The sequence below is a fragment of the Rhea americana genome, unplaced genomic scaffold, assembly GCF_003343005.1.
Source record: "Rhea americana isolate MKP2758 unplaced genomic scaffold, rheAme1 scaffold_69, whole genome shotgun sequence".
NCBI lineage: Eukaryota > Metazoa > Chordata > Aves > Rheiformes > Rheidae > Rhea > Rhea americana.
This window is the reverse complement of record NW_028186856.1, coordinates 4,318,582-4,339,411: the sequence shown is the minus strand read 5'-3', so window position 1 is coordinate 4,339,411 and position 20,830 is coordinate 4,318,582. Positions and strand designations below refer to the sequence as shown.

General features: G+C 44.1%; 6 protein-coding genes across 6 annotated transcripts; 3 read left to right on the top strand and 3 right to left on the bottom strand.

Annotated features, from left to right (window-relative positions):
- Nucleotides 1–1,409: 1,409 nt before the first annotated feature.
- Nucleotides 1,410–2,314, top strand: LOC146586483 (histone H1.11R-like). The gene has a single exon (XM_085321301.1). The coding sequence runs from the start codon at nucleotides 1,433–1,435 to the stop codon at nucleotides 2,090–2,092; it is 660 nt and encodes a 219-aa protein (XP_085177427.1). The 5' UTR covers nucleotides 1,410–1,432; the 3' UTR covers nucleotides 2,093–2,314.
- A 908-nt stretch (nucleotides 2,315–3,222) lies between these two features.
- Nucleotides 3,223–3,994, bottom strand: LOC146586482 (histone H2B 5-like). The gene has a single exon (XM_085321374.1). The coding sequence runs from the start codon at nucleotides 3,962–3,964 to the stop codon at nucleotides 3,584–3,586; it is 381 nt and encodes a 126-aa protein (XP_085177500.1). The 5' UTR covers nucleotides 3,965–3,994; the 3' UTR covers nucleotides 3,223–3,583.
- Nucleotides 3,995–4,248: 254 nt separating this feature from the next.
- On the top strand, nucleotides 4,249–5,251 carry LOC146586481 (histone H2A.J). The gene has a single exon (XM_085321361.1). It carries the CDS (start codon nucleotides 4,294–4,296, stop codon nucleotides 4,681–4,683), a length of 390 nt encoding a protein of 129 aa, XP_085177487.1. The 5' UTR covers nucleotides 4,249–4,293; the 3' UTR covers nucleotides 4,684–5,251.
- Nucleotides 5,252–9,786: 4,535 nt separating this feature from the next.
- LOC146586480 (histone H4) lies at nucleotides 9,787–10,180 on the top strand. The gene has a single exon (XM_085321300.1). It carries the CDS (start codon nucleotides 9,803–9,805, stop codon nucleotides 10,112–10,114), a length of 312 nt encoding a protein of 103 aa, XP_085177426.1. The 5' UTR covers nucleotides 9,787–9,802; the 3' UTR covers nucleotides 10,115–10,180.
- Nucleotides 10,181–10,296: 116 nt separating this feature from the next.
- Nucleotides 10,297–10,793, bottom strand: LOC146586479 (histone H2B 7). Its single transcript, XM_085321299.1, has one exon. The coding sequence runs from the start codon at nucleotides 10,768–10,770 to the stop codon at nucleotides 10,390–10,392; it is 381 nt and encodes a 126-aa protein (XP_085177425.1). The 5' UTR covers nucleotides 10,771–10,793; the 3' UTR covers nucleotides 10,297–10,389.
- Nucleotides 10,794–11,038: 245 nt separating this feature from the next.
- Nucleotides 11,039–11,655, bottom strand: LOC146586478 (histone H4). Its single transcript, XM_085321240.1, has one exon. The coding sequence runs from the start codon at nucleotides 11,637–11,639 to the stop codon at nucleotides 11,328–11,330; it is 312 nt and encodes a 103-aa protein (XP_085177366.1). The 5' UTR covers nucleotides 11,640–11,655; the 3' UTR covers nucleotides 11,039–11,327.
- Nucleotides 11,656–20,830: the final 9,175 nt, after the last annotated feature.

Sequence of the window (20,830 nt, the reverse complement as noted above, 5' to 3'; positions counted from 1 at the left end):
TAAAAGTGTTTAAAAAGTAAAGAGGTAGTGAGTCAGAATATAGAATTTGGGCTCGATTTTTTTTCAGTCAAGGAATAAATTTCTGACTGCTTTCTAGAAGCTAATTGAGGCCTTTGTGTTCTGATTAAATCCAAAGTCTTCATAAGCAATTTGTAGTTGCTTTTAAGAGAAGAATTCATTTTTTTGTTATCACTTTATGAGGCTTGATAATTAAACAGGATCATGATAATTAAAGATGATTCTGATTTATGAGTGTTTTCTAAAAAATACTTCAATATTCTGAAGTTGTGGATGTATACTTAAATTGAGGAGTGTTTTTCTTTTCCTTTAAAAAGGAGGATGGTGTGGTTTATGAAGCCTGTGTATAAAACAGACTGTGTCTAAATATAGGTAAATAACATTCAGTCTGAAGCATTTCTATTCAAAGAAGACAGATTTCTCTATTACTGAATTTATCTGGGTAGAAGTAAGATTTCAGCTCCATTAATGGCTCTATTATTGTTTAAGAAGTGTATGATATACATTTGTGTATCTATAGCTGTGTCACTTTTTTCTCTACAAATCTACTTCAGACTTGCTACCAATCCTAAAAAAAAAGAATAATTGTATACATTAGTTTAATTGATAAAGCATTAAAATAGCAGTTAATACACTTTATGTATTATCYAGACATTGACAGCTACTTTTTATAAACAGAAAGTATTTCAAAAAATATCAAAATATTGCTTTTCATTTGCAGRACACTACCAAAAAAGGCAGAGTCGTGACAACTTTCAGATACATTTCGACAGTATATATATTCCTCTGAAAGTCTCTTACTTTCCCAAAATACGAAATTCAGTGGAAATACTGCATCCTTAATAGTTAAAGATATGGTTCAGGGAGTCGATTCTTTATCCATATTCAACGCTCAGGCATGAAATTGTGTTACTTCCCTCTTTTTGAAATCAATTTACGGCAAAAATAATGAAGCTGCCTCCTCAGTTTCTACCCTAATCTGGAGACAACCCCCTAAAGAATGAGATTTCATTATGGGGGAGACATTTTAACTAAGGGTTGGATTTTATTTTAGAAGGAAAAACAAAAGTTAGCCGTTCTCGGGCTCTCTCTAGCTTCAGGACGCGGGGTTAAACACATCTTTTTTCACTCATCTTAGATTCCTGTACGGGGAAACTCCCCCAAATGAAACTCCGCGGTCTTGTCTTTACTGCCTTAAGAAACTGGGGTGATTTCATAGCAAATATTTTACAAAAAGCATGGTTTTTTAACTCCGAAGAAACACAGACTGAGAGGACGAAAAGCTCTTCCTGGCTAACAGTTAGGCGGGCTCTGCAAAGCACCAATCACAGATCACCGCTTCGCTATAAATTCAGGCATCGGGGTTACTGTAGCCCAATTACTTTCTTTTGATTAGGAAGAAGTCTCTGCTGCGATGTCGGAGACCGCTCCCGCCGCCGCGCCCGCGGTCGCGGCTCCCGGSGCMAAAGCCGCCGCCGCCAAGAAGCCGAAGAAGGCGGCGGGCGGCTCCAAAGCCCGCAAGCCCTCGGGCCCCAGCGTCACCGAGCTGATCACCAAGGCCGTGTCCGCCTCCAAGGAGCGCAAGGGGCTCTCCCTGGCCGCCCTCAAGAAGGCGCTGGCGGCCGGCGGCTACGACGTGGAGAAGAACAACAGCCGCATCAAGCTGGGGCTCAAGAGCCTCGTCAGCAAGGGCACCCTGGTGCAGACCAAGGGCACCGGCGCCTCCGGCTCTTTTCGGCTTAACAAAAAGCCCGGAGAAGTGAAAGAAAAAGCCCCGAAGAAGCGGGCAGCGGCAGCCAAGCCCAAGAAGCCGGCAGCCAAGAAGCCAGCGAGCRCCGCCAAGAAGCCTAAGAAGGCAGCGGCAGTGAAGAAGAGCCCCAAGAAAGCCAAGAAGCCGGCAGCCCCCGCTCCCAAAAAGGCGGCTAAAAGCCCCAAGAAGGCAGCCAAGGCTGCAAAGCCCAAGAAGGCAGCGAAGAGCCCAGCCAAGGCGAAAAAGGTTGCGCCCAAGCCTGCCAAGCCCAAGGCGACTAAGCCCAAAGCGGCTAAGGCGAAAAAGGCGGCGCCCAAAAAGTGAAGTGTTGAAGTGGAAGTACTTAAGCCCAACGGCTCTTTTAAGAGCCACCCACGATTGTCCGAAAAAGAGCTGATGCTCTCTTGTCGCCGAACTCTGCGCCTGCAGTGGAATTAACCACACCACTATCCGTGTGGGACGTTGGTCTGTGCAGGATGGGACGCTGAACTTCCAGCCGTCGTTACGTTAAGTCTTGGAAAAATAAAGTTTACATTCCCTGGGAAATTGCTTTCTTTTTACGAGCACCGCAAGAGGGTGCCTTTGWTAAAGGGCTGGGGCGGGGGGAGGCAGGGGCGAGCTGTGACGCGCTGGGGCGTGCAGGTTCCTTGCGGCGCTTTAACTAGCGCCGTTCCTAACAGCCGGTGTGSGATTGCCACACCCTTCAGTGCCCGTAGTTGCAAGCTCTCCGCACGRCTCCTCCGCGTCCTTGGCGATGACCTTTCCACTCGGCAGTGCACTCGTAGGACAGCGGGGCAGTTCCCAATTTCTGTGTGACTTCATAGTTCTACTGTTAGAGAACGAGTTTGCCAGGGCGGTAGGCGGGTGGAGCTACCAGTACTGCTCCTCTTCACCTTGCCGGTCCGGTTATAGGGAAGTGCAGCGGCAGGAGCTCTTTCGGCCGGCGTTCAGGACCCGACAATGCGGGATGCTGTGCGCTCGGAGTTTCGGCGTCCGCCCGCCGCGGACGGCGGAGGCGCGCGGAGCGCTCGGGAGCCCCAGAGCCGGGGCGCCCTGCTTCGGCCAGGTCTGATTGGCTGGTGAAGGAGACCGGGGCAGCTTATTGGAMGACTGCGGAATTTCGAAAAGCCCGCGCTCCCCGCCGGGGCAGCGGGCGCTGCCAGCGGCGGCTGCGGCGATCCCGGTTCTGCAACCCCGGCAGGTTCGTCCTCCCAAGGCGTCTACTCCGTGTTAGCGGTGCTGCCGCTCCTCCGGGTGTTCTGCGCCGTATCACTCAATCTATTAGACTGACTTTTATCCTCTTATACAGAAGGAAAAGAAAAATTAAGCCTGCAGCATCCTGAGACCGCTAAGCAAAATATTATCACGATTCTTTACATTGGTCTCCTTACCCCCATTTTTTTTTTTTTGGGGGGGGGAAGAGAGCGGGGAAAGGGTGAATAAGTGCTGCAGAGAGCTTAGAGATTTCTTCCTAMTGATTAATTTAGCACTAGTTAAGTGTTTAGTGCATTCAGCTATTTCGAATGAATCTTAAAAGTAGTAGTCACGTTTATTAGAAGGGATAAACAACAATTCGACAGTTAAAAGCTACAAAAYGATTTTATACACATATTCGAAACTGTGTCACTTCACCTTTTAAGATTTTGAAAAGCACAAATTCGGAAAAACTGTGATTAAAAAGCATATTTAAAGACAACATTATCAGTTAACGTGTTCGCGCTTTGCTATATATGCATGTGTTAAAGCTCTTTAAAAGACTATGTGGGGTGGCTCTTAAAAGAGCCTTTGGGTTAAAACTGACGTTCCGAAGACGCTCTACTTGGAGCTSGTGTACTTGGTGACAGCCTTGGTGCCCTCGGACACGGCGTGCTTGGCCAGCTCGCCGGGCAGCAGCAGCCGCACGGCCGTCTGGATCTCCCGCGACGTGATGGTCGAGCGCTTGTTGTAGTGCGCCAGGCGCGACGCCTCGCCGGCGATGCGCTCGAAGATGTCGTTGACRAAGGAGTTCATGATGCCCATGGCCTTGGAGGAGATGCCCGTGTCCGGGTGCACCTGCTTCAGCACCTTGTACACGTAGATGGAGTAGCTCTCCTTGCGGCTCTTCTTGCGCTTCTTGTCGCCCTTCTTCGGCGTCTTGGTCACCGCCTTCTTGGAGCCCTTCTTGGGCGCGGGCGCCGACTTGGCTGGCTCAGGCATTTTGAGTCCCTGTCCTCTGATGCTAACCAACGAAATCAGCTGCTAAAATGGCCGCTCAGTCCTTTATTTATAGGGCCGTTATGCAAATACGAGGGCTCCAGACAGTAGCATATGATTGGACGCCAATGTGGGAAGGCGTTTCTTTGCGCACGATTGGTCCGAGTAAGATCCGCCTTCTCATTGGTTGAGCTAACAATCACTGCTTTTARCCAATCGTTAAGAGCCAATCCCGCCCAGGGAAGGGATAAAAGAGGAAGAATCTGTGCGTCATTACGAGTCTCTTAGTTGTTGTTTCGGAGTAGTGGTCGCGTTTTCGTAACAGAGCGGGGATGTCGGGTCGCGGGAAACAGGGAGGCAAAGTGAGAGCTAAAGCTAAGTCGCGCTCSTCGCGTGCTGGGCTGCAGTTCCCTGTAGGCCGCGTACATCGCCTGCTCCGGAAAGGCAACTACGCGGAGCGAGTGGGAGCTGGAGCGCCGGTCTATATGGCGGCCGTGCTGGAGTACCTGACRGCCGAGATCCTGGAGCTGGCGGGCAACGCGGCGCGCGACAACAAGAAGACGCGCATCATCCCGCGGCACCTGCAGCTGGCCATCCGCAACGACGAGGAGCTCAACAAGCTGCTGGGCAAGGTGACGATCGCGCAGGGCGGCGTGCTGCCCAACATCCAGGCGGTGCTGCTGCCCAAGAAGACGGAGAGCCACAAGGCCAAGAGCAAGTAAACTTAGCTAGTAAAACTGTTTTAGATTTTTCAAAACATAACATATAACCCAAAGGCTCTTTTCAGAGCCACCCACATGATCAAAAAGGAGTTGAGTTACTTTCTTAGAGAAAGTGCTTTGATTAGCAATGTTTTGTGCATGCCTTTTTTGAGAAAGAGCTAAGTCGGTAGTCAGTAATGATGATCTATTAAAAATCTTGGTTGGGAAGAGTCAAGTATTTCCTAACTTTTTTTCTTTTTTTTTTTTTTTTTTTTTTTTTTTTAAAAAAAAATTTTAATTTTTTTTTTTTTTTTTTTTTTTTTTTTTTTTACAGAAGAAATGTAAATACTTTTCCAGTAATTCAATGATTCTTTTCTGATTTGTGTAAGGAGGTTGCTAAGCTATTGTTTGTGTTTCAGCTGGTCTTTGTGATTATATTTTAAAGGCTACTTCATGAATTRTGTTAAAATGGAAGGTTAACTGTAAAAAAAAAAAATACAAAAAGCTGTGTATGACATGAAAAGAAATATAAGGAGAATGCCATGCTTAGATTTTACTACATCCAAAATAAACCTGTTTTTTAGGCCTGTGGTTTTCTTTTTTTTTCAAAAGACATAAAACTTTCCTGTGACTGAATGATATTGTTTAGAATTGGAGCAAGAATTACTTAAGGGGAAATAGGCTATATCTATTTAGATCCTGAACTAGTCAGACTGGTACTGGGRAAAAAAAATCCCATTTGAGAGAAACTCCTAGCAGCACTGAGTAAATACATTCTTTCTTTAAGTAGAATTTTCACATACCCTAGTCTTCCAAATTAACTGTCTAATTATTCTCTGTTAGATCAGTTACCAGTGGGCAATATAATTGAGTAATGCTACTCTGTTGGCACAAGTATCACCCAAAAGCAGTGTTAAGACTGCGTAGAGTCACTACTTTAGACTGAGAAAGACTGTCTAGCTGACACCTCCTGTTAGGTTTCTCTCAGGAGCTCTTTGCAGTGGCAGGGGGCTGCAGCACACCACAGTGAGGCCTGCAGCCCCCATGCATGCAGCACCCCTGCTTCACCTGTCCTCTGGGGAAAACRAGAACTGCTTTGGGTCTGCCTGCAGCAGTGAGGATTTTTAGGTGAGTCTCTCTTATAGCTGAAGCAAGATATGAGGGATCTAGTAGGAAGATAAATAGTCTGATATGGTGATAGCACTTACATCTGATGGTTTTGTTTGGAAATGGATACATTTAGCACTGCTGTTGCTATAATGCTGCTGCTTTGATCCTCATTAGTAGCAGCAACTTTTTTTTTCCTGGCACTTGCATTTCCTGTTGAATTGTGATATGAAAGTTGTATTTTCACATGCACATCAGTTTTGCCTCTAGTATCAAGAACAGGTCTCCCGACATATGTGCATATGAAGAAGCCAGTTGCTGCATCAAAGCACCAGAATCCAGAGAAAAGTCTGGAGCCTCTGTATTCAGGAGTAGGATTTCAACTTGAACAAACTCACAGAAGTTGCAAGCAGACATAGCACTGCCAGAGTGGTCCCTGTGTTTCTTTGAGCACATAAGTAAGTCCAGTGCATCACTCAGAATTCTTCCATCCAATGTGTAATTCATGATTTTCTCCCTGATCTCTTTCCAAGAATTTATTTCATTCACTCCATCCCTGCTCACTTAGGTAACTCACTTCATTAAAATATCACACTCTGTGATTCTTTTGCTATTTATTAGCATTCCTTATATTCATTTTTAGCTACTACTGATTTTACCAGATGCAGTGACATGACTTTGATGTCTTTCAGGCTAGCTGTACTAGGTAACGGAATATGATGAAGGTGAGTTTCAATAGACAAATATTTCTTTCTTTCACCCCCCCCCCCAAAAAAAAAAAAAAAAAGAGGTAATAGCAAAGAGGAGATCCATATCATATGATGAATTAGTCAGCAGTATCACTTGAATCCAATACTCTTTCCCTTTTTCAATTTCCCCCATTTCCACATTCCAAGAATGTATAATATGTATATATAAACCCCACATTACAGTTAATTATGTCTAGATAAAGCTCAGTAATGTCAGTCTATRTATGAAAAATCTTAGAACAATATAGATAAAACATAACATTAAAATTTTGCATACTCCTTTTYACCTTTACTTTGCATGTAATATTAGGAATAATGCAATATAAAAATAACCTTATGTGTTTTCTAATTTACTTCTAATTATTATTATCCCTGTTGTGGGAGATAGATTACCATGTAAACTCTCAATAWAATTAGCATAACTTGCAGGAGTATGTGATATTAATAGGCAGATGTGCTATATATTGTGTGTGATGTGTGTGATATATTCTTATTAAGGATATACTGTTATGTGTAGCTGTGCTAAAGATGTTGCTCTAAAATGCAAGTATAATGGAAAAAAAAATGGACCACAACCCTCACTGAAGTATGCTGAAAAAGCTATAGATTAACAACAACAAAAAGAAAGGAGGAGAGAGGAAGGGTGTAGAGAGATTTGCGAGAAAAAAGATACCTTTCTCATTTTACTCCTAGTGCTGTGTCTAAACTCACCACAGAAGTAGTTCCTGATTTTTTTTTTTATTATTATTTTTTGGGGGGCGGGGGGGGTGATGTCCTAAATGTGAATCCAGTATTTACTGTTCTAAAGTTGTAGTAAAAGCAACTTCAATAGAAATTGTATTTAGCAACAAAGTTTTCTTTCTGCTTAAAGTGTTTCTGAGGAGAGAAGAGAGAGAGAGGGGAAAGGGGGGGGGGGGGGAAGTGATCCATGAAAGAACTGACAATATCAGCAACAAAAACTGTTGGGAACTGTTTCTATAACCACTTATAGCAACTGTATGGAAGACAACAATCCAGGTAGTATAATATATTTTCAATATATTTGTGCACATACATATGTATGTGTGTGTATAAAATTAAAGTCCAAATAGAATCTAGCCATATTGTAAAAAAAAGTAAACTGAAATTCTTTTAGGAGTTTTAAAYGTAAGTAAAATAGAAACTTGTTAAAAGAAATGAAAATTCTCACATATGAAACTTGTATGAAAATAAGCAGCAAAAGAAAGAAAAAACATTTTTTAAAAAAGGAAGCTTCTAGTGAGGAAAATATTTTAGCAAAGTATATAAAAAAAGGAAAACTAAATTTGCAGAATGCAGGGTGTAGAGAATTGTAAGATAGATTCAGACTCAAATCAATCCAAACATTTTGAAAGACAGGTGTGTTTAAATTGTATAAAAGATCGATATTGTAAGAAATAATAACTWTAATATTTAATTTTATTTTGAATGTGAAAAATAAATGAAACAAAATCTTAATACATTCGCACAAACAGGTTCCTAACTCTTCACTTACTTATTCATCCATTTTATAAGTGGAATTCAGCATACTGTAAGAAGAATGTATGCCGAGTTCGTTAGGAATAACATAAAAAATACAGCGAAGTTTTTAGATTGTTCATCTAAAGTAAAAGTATATACATAATATTCATATTTAGGTGCCATCAGAACTTTTTTTTTTCTTTCCTGGTGAGGTCCAAAACGCTTCCTTCTGCCTGCTAGAGTCAGTTACGCAGTAGCGACCGTGTTTGTATCTCTAAGGCCGTAATACGGTGACAAGGACGAGGCGGCTGCCAGGCGGCTGCCGCGGCCGAGCCCGGTGCGCGCTGCAGGGCGGGGGAGAAGCGAGGCGCAGTCCGGGCAACCGCAGCTGTCGAGGCGTCAGGGCCGTATGTCCCATAGCGGGCCCCGCCGGCGACAGCTCCCCGGTCGCTGCGACGTGCGGGTCGCTCTGCGCGGACGCGAAGCCGCCGGCCGCCGAGGAGCGCGGTCGTCCCGGGGCCGGGCGGGGGCGGGGGACGGTGCCGCGAGCGCAGCGTCCGCGCGGGCGAAGAAAGCGCGTCGCGGCCGCGGCTGAACGGAACAAAGGGCGAGACGGCGGCGGGGGCGGGTTCGGCCCCGACGGGGGGCGGGGCGGGCCCCGAGGGGGCGGGGCGAAGGCCGCCGAGCGAGGCGCCGTATTGGCCGGATTTTGCCGCAGACCCCCGGCTCGGGTGCGCCGGGCCGGGCTGGAGCCGGGGGGCGCCGCACCCCGAAAAAGGGGTAGAAGCGCGGCCTCGCGCTCACGAYCCCGGTGTTGGAAGGATGCTGTGGAAATCCTGCGAGATGTTAAGAAGAATCAAGGACAAGGGAGAGAGSGTATCGTAAAACAGTACCGCAAAGGACAACCGGTTCCAGCCGAATAACCTCGAGGAAACCACAGCCCTTTGAAGAACGTGAGCAGGCGACAAGACAAAGACAGCAGAGAATAACCCAGAGTAACCTATAAGTTCATTAAGGCTTATTAATATATTAAATTACACTCCCCTAACTTAACAATGAGATGATAATGACCTGATAATGACGTTACCATCTTCTTCACTTCTTATGCTAATGCACAGGAATGTTAAAGCGCAARCCTGGAGCGAACATGTAATGTGGTAAAATTGTAACMAACAGAAAAATTTGTATGAAGTACTCCCAGAACACCGGTTTTTTAAATAAAGAACGAGAAAAGCAGGTGTTCTAGCTCTATGGATCTATCACCTAGCACCCATCTCTGCTAAGAAATGAAATAAACGAATGTCTCGACCCTGTATGTCTGCTGCACACTGCGTAAAATAACTCAATTTTGGGATACCTGCAAGAGCGAGAGCTGCTGCCGGGAACTCACCCGCACAGGGGGGCAGCGGCGAGGCGGGGAAGTCACCCGAGACCCGCAGGGGGGCGGCGGGCTCTGGCGGCGCGCGGGGGGCGGAGGGGGCGGGGTGAGCGCGGGAAACCGCGCGGAGGCCGTGGGGGGAGAGTGCGGCGCTGCTGCGAGGGGCAGAGGCAGAGGAGGCGGCGGCGCCCGCCCGTGGTGGCCTCCTCGCGGGAAGCCCGCGCCGAGGGGCGCAGGGGCCGCCCCGGAGCGGTGAGCGGGGCGAGGGGGGTAAGGGCGGAGACTGCGTTCAAGCACCACCTCCCCGCTGCGCCCCGCCCCTGCCCGCCCTCCGCCGCAGTCCCCAACCAGGTCGGCTCCCACCCACTAAATACCGCCGCGCGCCACCCCTCCCGGCACACTGCTCTTTGGTAGTTGAGGCGGCGGCATGTCTGGTAGAGGCAAGGGCGGGAAGGGGCTCGGCAAGGGGGGCGCCAAGCGCCACCGCAAGGTGCTGCGCGACAACATCCAGGGCATCACCAAGCCGGCCATCCGGCGCCTGGCGCGGCGCGGCGGCGTGAAGCGCATCTCGGGGCTCATCTACGAGGAGACGCGCGGCGTGCTCAAGGTGTTCCTGGAGAACGTGATCCGCGACGCCGTCACGTACACGGAGCACGCCAAGCGCAAGACGGTCACGGCCATGGACGTGGTGTACGCCCTGAAGCGCCAGGGACGCACGCTCTACGGTTTCGGCGGCTGAACGCTTCTGTTTTTCAAATCTAAGTTGTACAAACACCAAGGCTCTTTTCAGAGCCACCCACAGRTTTCAYAAYGAGAGCTGTTAATTACTCTAGGAAAAACAGAAACTTAATTTCATACTTCAAAATCGTTGTTCATACTTCAAATTTCATGTAAACATACTTAATTCACGGTTAGATTTATCAATTAAAAACCAGAAYATACTGTAATTTTAGCTCTTTCGAGGAAAATGGGGGGGGCTCTTAAAAGAGCCGTTTGGGTTGTAGATTAAAACCTTTACTTGGAGCTCGTGTACTTGGTGACAGCCTTGGTGCCCTCGGACACGGCGTGCTTGGCCAGCTCGCCGGGCAGCAGCAGCCGCACGGCCGTCTGGATCTCCCGCGACGTGATGGTCGAGCGCTTGTTGTAGTGCGCCAGGCGCGACGCCTCGCCGGCGATGCGCTCRAAGATGTCGTTGACGAAGGAGTTCATGATGCTCATGGCCTTAGATGATATTCCGGTGTCCGGGTGCACTTGCTTCAGCACTTTGTACACATAGATCGAGTAACTTTCTTTCCTTGTTCTCTTCCGTTTCTTGTCACCCTTTTTCTGTGTCTTGGTGACGGCTTTCTTCGAGCCTTTCTTCGGCGCTGGAGCAGATTTCGCTGGCTCAGGCATCTTCAAAAACTCCTTTTGAAGACCTTTACAGAACCTAAACAACCTCGAAAATGGCGGCTGCCCCCTTATTTATAAGGACGTTATGCAAATGAGGGGATTGTAAATGTTCCATTTCTATTGGTGTAAAAAACACAAACGTAATTATAGCCATTTCCGTCCTGCACCGTCACGACGTCGGCGCTCCAATTTTGTTCTGTAGCTACGGAGAGGGCGATACTGCTCTCGCTAGTGAAAACAAGCGAGAAAACAAGTATCTTAATATAAAATATATGTCTTATTTTCATCTTTAATGAAAGAAAATTAAAACATTTTTAYTTACTACAATATGCTACCAAGTGGTATGTAGGTATGCGTCAGTGCAAAYTAAGAACTCTGTGTTCTAACAGGTTTGCAACTTGGAAACTGCCTGCTGTTAACTCGTGTAAAACTTTCAGAATGTTTTGAGAAATGGTTTTAAGCACACACTCAGTAACAAACAGCTCTCGTTGTGAAACCTGTGGGTGGCTCTGAAAAGAGCCTTGGTGTTTGTACAACTTAGATTTGAAAAACAGAAGCGTTCAGCCGCCGAAACCGTAGAGCGTGCGTCCCTGGCGCTTCAGGGCGTACACCACGTCCATGGCCGTGACCGTCTTGCGCTTGGCGTGCTCCGTGTACGTGACGGCGTCGCGGATCACGTTCTCCAGGAACACCTTSAGCACGCCGCGCGTCTCCTCGTAGATGAGCCCCGAGATGCGCTTCACGCCGCCGCGCCGCGCCAGGCGCCGGATGGCCGGCTTGGTGATGCCCTGGATGTTGTCGCGCAGCACCTTGCGGTGGCGCTTGGCGCCCCCCTTGCCGAGCCCCTTCCCGCCCTTGCCTCTACCAGACATGCCGCCGCCTCAACTACCAAAGAGCAGTGTGCCGGGAGGGGTGGCGCGCGGCGGTATTTAGTGGGTGGGAGCCGACCTGGTTGGGGACTGCGGCGGAGGGCGGGCAGGGGCGGGGCGCAGCGGGGAGGTGGTGCTTGAACGCAGTCTCCGCCCTTACCCCCCTCGCCCCGCTCACCGCTCCGGGGCGGCCCCTGCGCCCCTCGGCGCGGGCTTCCCGCGAGGAGGCCACCACGGGCGGGCGCCGCCGCCTCCTCTGCCTCTGCCCCTCGCAGCAGCGCCGCACTCTCCCCCCACGGCCTCCGCGCGGTTTCCCGCGCTCACCCCGCCCCCTCCGCCCCCCGCGCGCCGCCAGAGCCCGCCGCCCCCCTGCGGGTCTCGGGTGACTTCCCCGCCTCGCCGCTGCCCCCCTGTGCGGGTGAGTTCCCGGCAGCAGCTCTCGCTCTATGCCGGGGGCGCGAGCGCGGGACCGCGCTTCCGGCCGCTGTTTCAGGGTGCGGCGCCCCCGCCCGAGCTGAGCTCTGCGGCAAAATGCAGCCAATGCGGCGCCTCGCTCGGCGGCCCCGCCCCGCCCGGCCTCCGGCGCTGCCCGGCCCCCGGCCGGGTGCATACACTGGGCCTTTTCATCGCTGGTTTTTATTTTTATTATTAGCCTGTGTCGTAGCCTTTCTCGCGTGTATTTTAATAATCTCTGCCATATTTATCTCGTCCGAACTCCATCTTTTTTCCTGTATTTGAGCCCTAAGTGYTGCTTGGAAAAGATGAAAAGGAAATGCTCATAGCTCATGGATTTTTTTTCGTTAAAAATGCACCATAGTYTTTCTCCATATCAGTAAGAATGTGATCAGCTTTTTCTTGTGTACATACTCATAAACATATGCATACAATCTATTTTACATTTACCTATCAAGCATGTTTGTGACCATGAAGAGGAGAGCTATCAGTCTAAAAATTTTTCCAAGAGGGGAGATTAGACTGTGAGAAAACACTGAAAACAGAGACATCACATCCTGGGAATGTTTCCTGCTGGGAAAGCAGGAGACTCGTTTGTACTCAACACCTTGAAATGTAAYGGAAAAGAAAGAATATTGAAATATTCTCACACTCATTTTCAGATTACCTCATAGCTGAATCRTATACCAATTAAAATAGGAATGTTTCTAGTACCTTTAAGGGTTAGCARTAGAGACTAATATTCTAATTATAGTAATTCCCTGGCTTAAGGCAGAGAGTTACTCAACCTAGTAAGCTTTACTTCACAATAAAGATAATGTTCAGATAATTTACACCGACATTAAACACAGTTTCACACACAAAAAAAAATGTTTTAGAGGTGCTTGTCATTTTACTTTTCTAGCAGAACACGTATTTGCAGATTTCTACTGCCTATGGCAAACAGCAGTCATAGAACGGGTTCTATTTAACATAATGATGTTAAACTAAATGGGTATCAACTTTTACAAGAAGAACTTAGCATTTTTTGTTTGTTTTTCACCTTACTCAAATTAGGTTTTGTATTCTGAGAACTCATATCATTATGAAGGATCTTCAGATTCATCCTTTTGTGTAAGTACTTGGAAAGCAGCGAATGTGCTTCTTAGTGGCAAAACCATCATCCTTCCTTTTTTTTTTTAATTCATAATAGTTCCCACATTTTTAAGGTAATGTGTTTATATAGTTCCCTGCTATTTCTCCATATCCTCCCCTCCAAAAAAAAAAAAAAAAAAAAAGGAACTAGGGACACATAACCAAAGCGGATTTTAAAAGAAAAAAAAATCTAGCTATGCTACTTTTCTAAAACTTAAACATATGTTTACATAACTTAAACATAAGGCATGAGGCTTTTTTTAAGTCTCAATTTCTGTCTTGATTCTTCTTTGATTTCTATTCTCACTAAATACCAACTCGATTCAAAATCTTTTAACAACTCTTTTTTTTTTTTTTTTTTTTTAATGAAGCTGGGATGTGTCTTTGGGGTGAAGCTACTAGGTAGTCTATTTTATCATTCAGGTTACTCCCTGACTGATAATTGTGAGTGCAGATTCTAGGAAAGGATCATGCTCATTTGATTTTATTTTCTTGATGTAAGACCCTGCTGTCTTTGCTGCTTAGCCATCTTATTAGCAACATCAACTGTTAGATTTTATTTCATTCTTAAATTGGAATTAATGAATCCTTTACCATTAAGTGAGAAGCTRTTACCACCTTGGTGCCAGCCTCCAKWCAGAAGTTAAAATACTGGTGTTCTTACACCAGTGTTTCTTACAAAGCAGAAACAACAGCAACAATAATCCAAAAAACAGGCTGTTTTATGAAGGCATCCARTATGCATGATGGATATATGAAATTAGTACAGGAATGTGTGCACAGGAGGAAGGAGGATGTGAGAACCCAGGGATTCCCCCYCTGCAGCAGCCAAGAGCCCAGAGGAGTCCCAAGTAGGGGCTCAGGGAAGTACAGGTGGTTTCTGCCTTCAGTGGGGGTGCTGCTTGCGCTGTGCTGCAAAGAAGTGCAGTCTTGCATAGGTACTGGGACATTGTGGTGAAATAGAGAGCGTTTTACCCTATACTTTCAGCCAAGAAGTCTACAATAAGTAACCCTTAAGTATTATTTCTGATGTGTTAACGGAAAAAAAAAAAAAAAACTCTTATGGATATAAAGCTTTAACAATCAGAATTGCTCTAGTGCTTAAAATATATCATGTTCTGATATAACTCTAATGTGTTTTTCAGTTCCATTCATTCCAGGACCATCTAGTTTGGTGAATTTCATAGGGGTAAGAACTTTCCATTTTGCCTAAGTCTAAACCACTAATAAGCTATAGAAAGCTGAAAATGTTATCTATAATATGTACACACACACACACACACACACACACACACATATTTATGAAACAGTTGCTGTTCAGTCCTCATAATCAGTAATCGGTATTGACTAGATCACATTTAATTTCTATGTAGACTACTTGCACTGCAACAGGGTGAACTTGCAGTCTGCACATCACTGCTTGGATAACAGGTGAAACAACAAGAACTGGCCTGACATTGCTGCTCACCCTGTTACCATTTTGCAGGCACTGGCTGAAGAGATGGAGAGACATGTTTTGTCTGGGCAAATTTTTTGTACTACATTGTCTCAGAGTGAGATTATCAAAGTAGCCTGAGATAGCAGGACAGTGAGCTCTCACTCATTTCATTGGAATTTGTGTAGTCACGTCTCTCAGGGCTTTGAAAAGATGGAAGAGTCCAAATTCATTCAGAGAAGTGTGCATGTGTGTGTGCAGATGATTCTTAAAAACAAAAATAAATCTGTTCTGGGACTGTTCTGTTCAGGAGAACTGGTGGAAAAGCCACCTCTAGCAGGACTAAGGGAAAAAAGGTCCCATTTTAGCCACAAACAGCTGCCATTTTTTTGTAAAAATATTTTATTTTTAAGATTTGACTCCATTATATAACTAACCTGAGCTGTAGCCACATGGTTCTTTCTGTGCAAGTCCTTTAATCCAAGTTCAAGAGTGATTTTAATATTCAGTTGCTTGACTTCAGCAAGGTATATGGTAATTCTCAAACAAATACCCTTTATCAGTGTGTTGTACAGAGTAGATCTGACTGGGTTCTTATGGACTGCGAAAAAGTCTTCTTCTTATCCTCCTATGAGCCAGAAAGGCCAGGAATACTCTCTTGCAATTCACTCAGGAAATGTTTAGAGTTCAGCTCATGGAAAGGCTAGCTTTGTTTCTGAAACATGCTGAAAAACTTGCACTTGATTTTTGGCACTTCCTGAAAGCCTGAGTCACAAAAGTCATCTTTCCTTATTTTCATGATGTTTCCTTTACTGTTACCATTTACAACAATACCATACATTAAGCTCTACATCTATATGTACATTGCAATGCATGCATATCATCCTAACATTGATGGGGGAATACCTTAGATTTTCAGGTTTTGTTTAAATCTGAGCATTTATGGAGAATGATTGCTGAAATATCCTTTTGGAATATCCTCCTTCTTAGTAGCCTCACAGGCTGAAAATGTTATAGTCCATCATTTCATACGGTTTTGGTAGTCCATCCTGATTTATCAGTATGGTGTGCTTGATAATATGGAAAAAAAGGGGGGCACTGAAAGGAGGTGGATCCACTGCACTAATAGCTCATAACTATACCTTGAATATTCATGATATAGGGAAGGAGTGCAAAGAAGCATTGGGAAGTTTCCAGAGATGTATAGTGATGGATCGGGATAAAGGGTAAAGAGAGATGAGAAAACGATATGCACCAGATTTGAAGAACATACTGAAAATTTTGACTAAATTTAATCTCCACATGCGCACCAGTGTTTTTGGAACAGGAGACTTAGCGTAGCATAGTAATAATTTGTGAACATGGGATGATCAAGCCTGGTGACATTTTCTTTAGAGCCTTCCCAATTCTGTGCTAGAAACTTGTCCCAGTTCTTGGGGATAGGACAACTCACAAGAGAGAGAGACAGTTCTGAAATGAAAGCCGTTTGTTTGGTTTGTGGATGGTCCAGGTTGCTTTCTCCATGATTAAGATAACCTTAAGCTTCCTTCTTAAGGGGGCCAGGGGGGTGAGGAGAAAAGAAAAGAAAAAGAAAATAGAGAGAGACAAAAAGAAGAGGAAAAAAATCACCTGATGTGCTCTGAATTTTTGCAATACTATGAAAGCTGCTCACTTGCAAATTATCACCATCAGGGATTTAACTAAAGCGATAGTTGATTTTCAGAAACGATAATGTTTTTTTCTAAATGTATTAGCTATTAATGATACATATAGATGACTTAATTTGGAATCCATAAAATAATAGATTTTGTTCCGTCATTCTGCAGAACATGCTGGGTCATAGGCAGCAGTTCCTGCATAATCAGGCAGAATTTATTTGTAGAAAGCAGTTGTAGCAACTGTGTTGCAGCACTGTAGCAAATGATGTAGCAAAGTTCAGTGCAACAACATGTAAGCAGAGGAGGGCGATTTCATGTTAAAAGCAAAGTGATTGTGCTCATGCACTCTAAAACACACACYACACACAAAACAAGACACATCCAAGTGAGCTGGCTAGGATTACTTTCAGAAACAGGCAGGACAGGAGTGGTAGCTATGAACCCTCATCAGACTCTGAAAGTGGGGAGAGACAGGGGAAGCATTATTTTGTCTATGATGCACAGGTCTTTGAATGTGCCTCTTGTAGGGGTCAGAAGCTAAAAGCAATTCAAATCTTTTGTCTCTCCATCCTGTCACACTTCTGCGACCATTAGGATTTATTCACTTTCTTTTGTTTCCTTAAAGGATTGTTTTATTGCTTCAGGACTGCTCTTGATGGTCCCATGATCTTCCCTCTATTGCCTCAGTTTATAGTCTGTCCTTCATTTACACTGTGCTTTATTTTCCTAAACTCAATATGCAGAGAAGTTGCATATATTTAGTCAAGATTCAAACACATCTAGGTACAATCAACCCCTGCTATTGTTTGTCATTCTTCTGCCTTTCTTTCTGGTGCTTGCACTCATACTCCCATTCATACCCTTCTTGATACCTGTCAAAAATCTCTACACGTTTTACAAAGTGCTGAGAATATGTGATTAGTCACATATGTGGACAAATTGAAAGTTTTCTTCCATCCCAGYAGTCCAGTTCTTACTGTTTTATAAGTGCTTACTGCATTAGTGAAAGCCACCAYTCTTTCCTGCCAGAGTAAGGTTTTAGAGGTTCTCATTTACAGAACAGTTCATGTTCACTGAAAGTCAGGAGAGATTCTTTGAAGCAACACTGCACACCATGGTTCCGGCCTGTCATGTATGATATTCTTAAAATGAGAGGTGAGAATTCTGACACAGACCGGAATCCAAATCTCTGCCCACATACAATCCAATGAGCAATAAATATCCTAGGACAAAGGAGATCAGAGAACCTAGAAATGATTCATCTCGTTACTTCCATCAGGCAAAGAGAGGATTCTACTTGCTTGYCAGTATATGGTTGTTTGTGATTAATTTTGTAATATATTGCCCATAATATCTGAAAGGCATGGAACTGCCTGTTGGACCTAATTTTAAAACTCCTAAGGTAGTTCAGTTTCTACACTGTATGGGATATTTTACAGCAAAAAAACTTCACAGTGAAAAAAGTTCTCAAAGACAATGTATCAAATTGAGCTCACTGTTCTCTGCTATTTGCTGCTGATATAAATTACACGATATTGGTTTATATGTTTTCTGAGTGGATTGCCTTTTTATTAGTCATGAGTGACAGCYTTAGTGAGACTACAGCTTCATGCTTCACTACAGATTCATAGTAAATAGCCAGTAGTAATTCCTAAAGCTCATATATTTATAAGACGAGAACAGAGCAAAATCTTGTGATAGGAGTTATGCTTCTGAGGAGTTTAAAACTGCAGCTACAAGCCACACGATGCTCATAACCTACCAGAAGAGATAACACGACTCTAAAGTGGGGGAGAAGAGGAAAGGAAGCAGTACARCCATACTGCCCAGGCTGGCAGGGAAGCTGAGATGGGCCATTTGTAGGCGCCAGCCTCACACTTCACTGTTTGTGGTTGCTGCAGACTGTAAACAACAGACGATCAGTTCTGAGAGACAGCTAAGAAAAGGGATTTGCAAATGAAAAGAATGTGGTAGGAAGTTTAAGGTTTATCTATTGATTTATTTGGAAACTCCCTTATCACATTACAACAGCTAATTCAGATTAAGAACTCACTCTTTTTTTTCATGTAGATTAAAAAGTATTACAGATAACTATGTCTAAAGTAAAGCTGATTTTGATTTTTGTTGGGAGAAAAAAGCTCTTTGATAAGGAGTCACTAAAACTGCAGCTTATTGTGCAAATGCACAAATTCATTAAATTTCTGTTGAAACTGAGGAGGAATTTCACCAGGATCACAGTGATTATATGCTATTTTATCTAAYAGACTGTCAGGAAGTCTATTTTTMTGAGGAGTGATTTGAGCCAGATCACTCACAGAAGGTGGAAAAAAAAAAAAAAAAAAAAAAAAAACAGTCTCACCCGAGCAACTCACAGAGCAATTTTAAAGTCCCCGGCAAGAGCACCTTATCGACGGCCAAGCAGGGCAAAGCACCACCCGTTTGCAAGCCAGTCCTTGGCTAGTGAGCATGCTGCCCTTGATTCCCTTCATGTAAAACCTGACTGCGTGAATCAGGTCGAGCTCCCACCCGCAAAAAGTAGAGAAACACTTCTGGACTCCAGCTGGTGCCAGAGGAACTTTCATTTTTCCATTCCCTTTAAATTAGGGTCTCTTGTACCTCATCTGTGTGTGTCTTAGTACTGAAAAACCAGAGAGTCAAATAAACTGCCTTTGGCAAATTCAGTTTTGCTTCACACTTKTTTTTAATGCTCTCCTTCTGGAAGGCAGAGTATTTCAGGCTTGCCTGATATTCAGGTCCTCTCAATTCATATACTGCAGGCAAGCAGRTCCAGCAATCCCTACACCACCTTGTATTTTGTCAATAGCAACATAATTGAACAAGGAATCAAATATACTTGATAACAGTTTTTATTTGTGCTTTCTGAAGGCAAGTCTCTGCATTTTTTTTTTCCATCTATGTTTGATTTGGAATTGTTGATGCTATTTCATAGTTAAATGATTCAGTGCTGTATATGCAAACTGAAAAGGTTCCAGTGAGTGTTTAATCACTAAGTGATAGAGCAGCACCCCTTGTATAAGCCAGAGTCCACCTATTCCAACCAGCAGTCCTCAATCTTACTGCTACAGCTATCTAAAATTACTATAGACTTTCTGAATCTGCACAGAAAGTGCTTCCTAATTGCTAGATTTATTATCTGGAACTAACTATCATAGATTATTATTAGTATTCTTTTACATTACTGTGTTCTAAAGAACCTTCTCAAGTTCAGGTAATTAATAAGCAGGGTTCATATAAGCAGGCTTCTCCCAAACAGCCTTGCAGGTCTACTGCCTTCTCAAATAAAGTTGGAGCATTACTGCTTCTTGTCATACAAACATGCAGCTGTAGAACAAGTCAGAGCAATCCCATATTTATTAAAAGCATCCAARCTCTTCAGAACAATAGAAATGATAGAATTTCAGAGAAATTAATACTCTCCTTGTCACATTCCTCATATACAATTTCTTCCCCAATCATGCAAATAAACAAGATTTCTGCTCAAATCCTAACTAGAAAGTAACCATGCTAATTGTTTGCTAAGATGGCATTAGATAGTATCTACATGTAGTGGCTAAAAATAGACATTTTAGTTGATTTATATTTAATATATTAAAGTTCATAACATATGGGTTTAGATAAAAGTATGAACAGATCCCTCTGCATCACATACAGAACAGAAAATGCATTTAGTTCACATAATCATTCCTGCAACCGCATCATGTCCATAATCACACCAATAAACAATTTTTTTTTGTCAATAATATGGTTACATAAAAGTGTTATGGAAAACACAAGCTTTTTATCAGTAGCCAAAAACAGTGGCAGAAGGGGAATCTACATAGGCTTAGTTCTCAGCGGGTTATGCTGGTACCATTTTCCCCTCCCTGTTAACCCTCTGAGGTTAAGTAATAGAAAATGGCTGAAAGTGAGAGGAGGGGRAAAAAGCAAGTGAAAGAAAATGGTGTGTCTAGGAACTTGATTGGTCGGATTTTGCTGCAGAGTCTGAATTCCTGAAACAGAGAAAGGAACAGTTTCTAAAATGAAATGCATTAGCGATTAACAGAAAAGGAATGATCTTACAGGATCAGGCACTGAAAGACATTTCTCTCTTCTGAATAACCCTCAGTGGCACCTTATTGATCAGTTTAAGTGAAAGCTACGTTCAACTCAATTCAATGGTTTCTTAAAATCACAGCTCTTTTATTTTAGGAATTACAAAACCAAGATTTAAGATTTGCTGTTGTAACAAACACACGAAATTACAGAGTTAATTACATTTAAAAAATGAAATATTTAGAAAGTCAGAAGACACTTAAATACATTTTCAAGGCACTAACTACAGGCTTGCTGAGCAGAAGGCAACGGGTTGTGCAACTACATAACAGAAGCTCCAGTCAGTGATAAATCCTATTTTCCATACGGATTTCCTGGAGTCATTGGATGAGGGGGGGGGGTGCAGAATTTTAGTAAGAATTTAATAAGGATTTTGTCCTCGATACCTTTTTTTTTTTTTT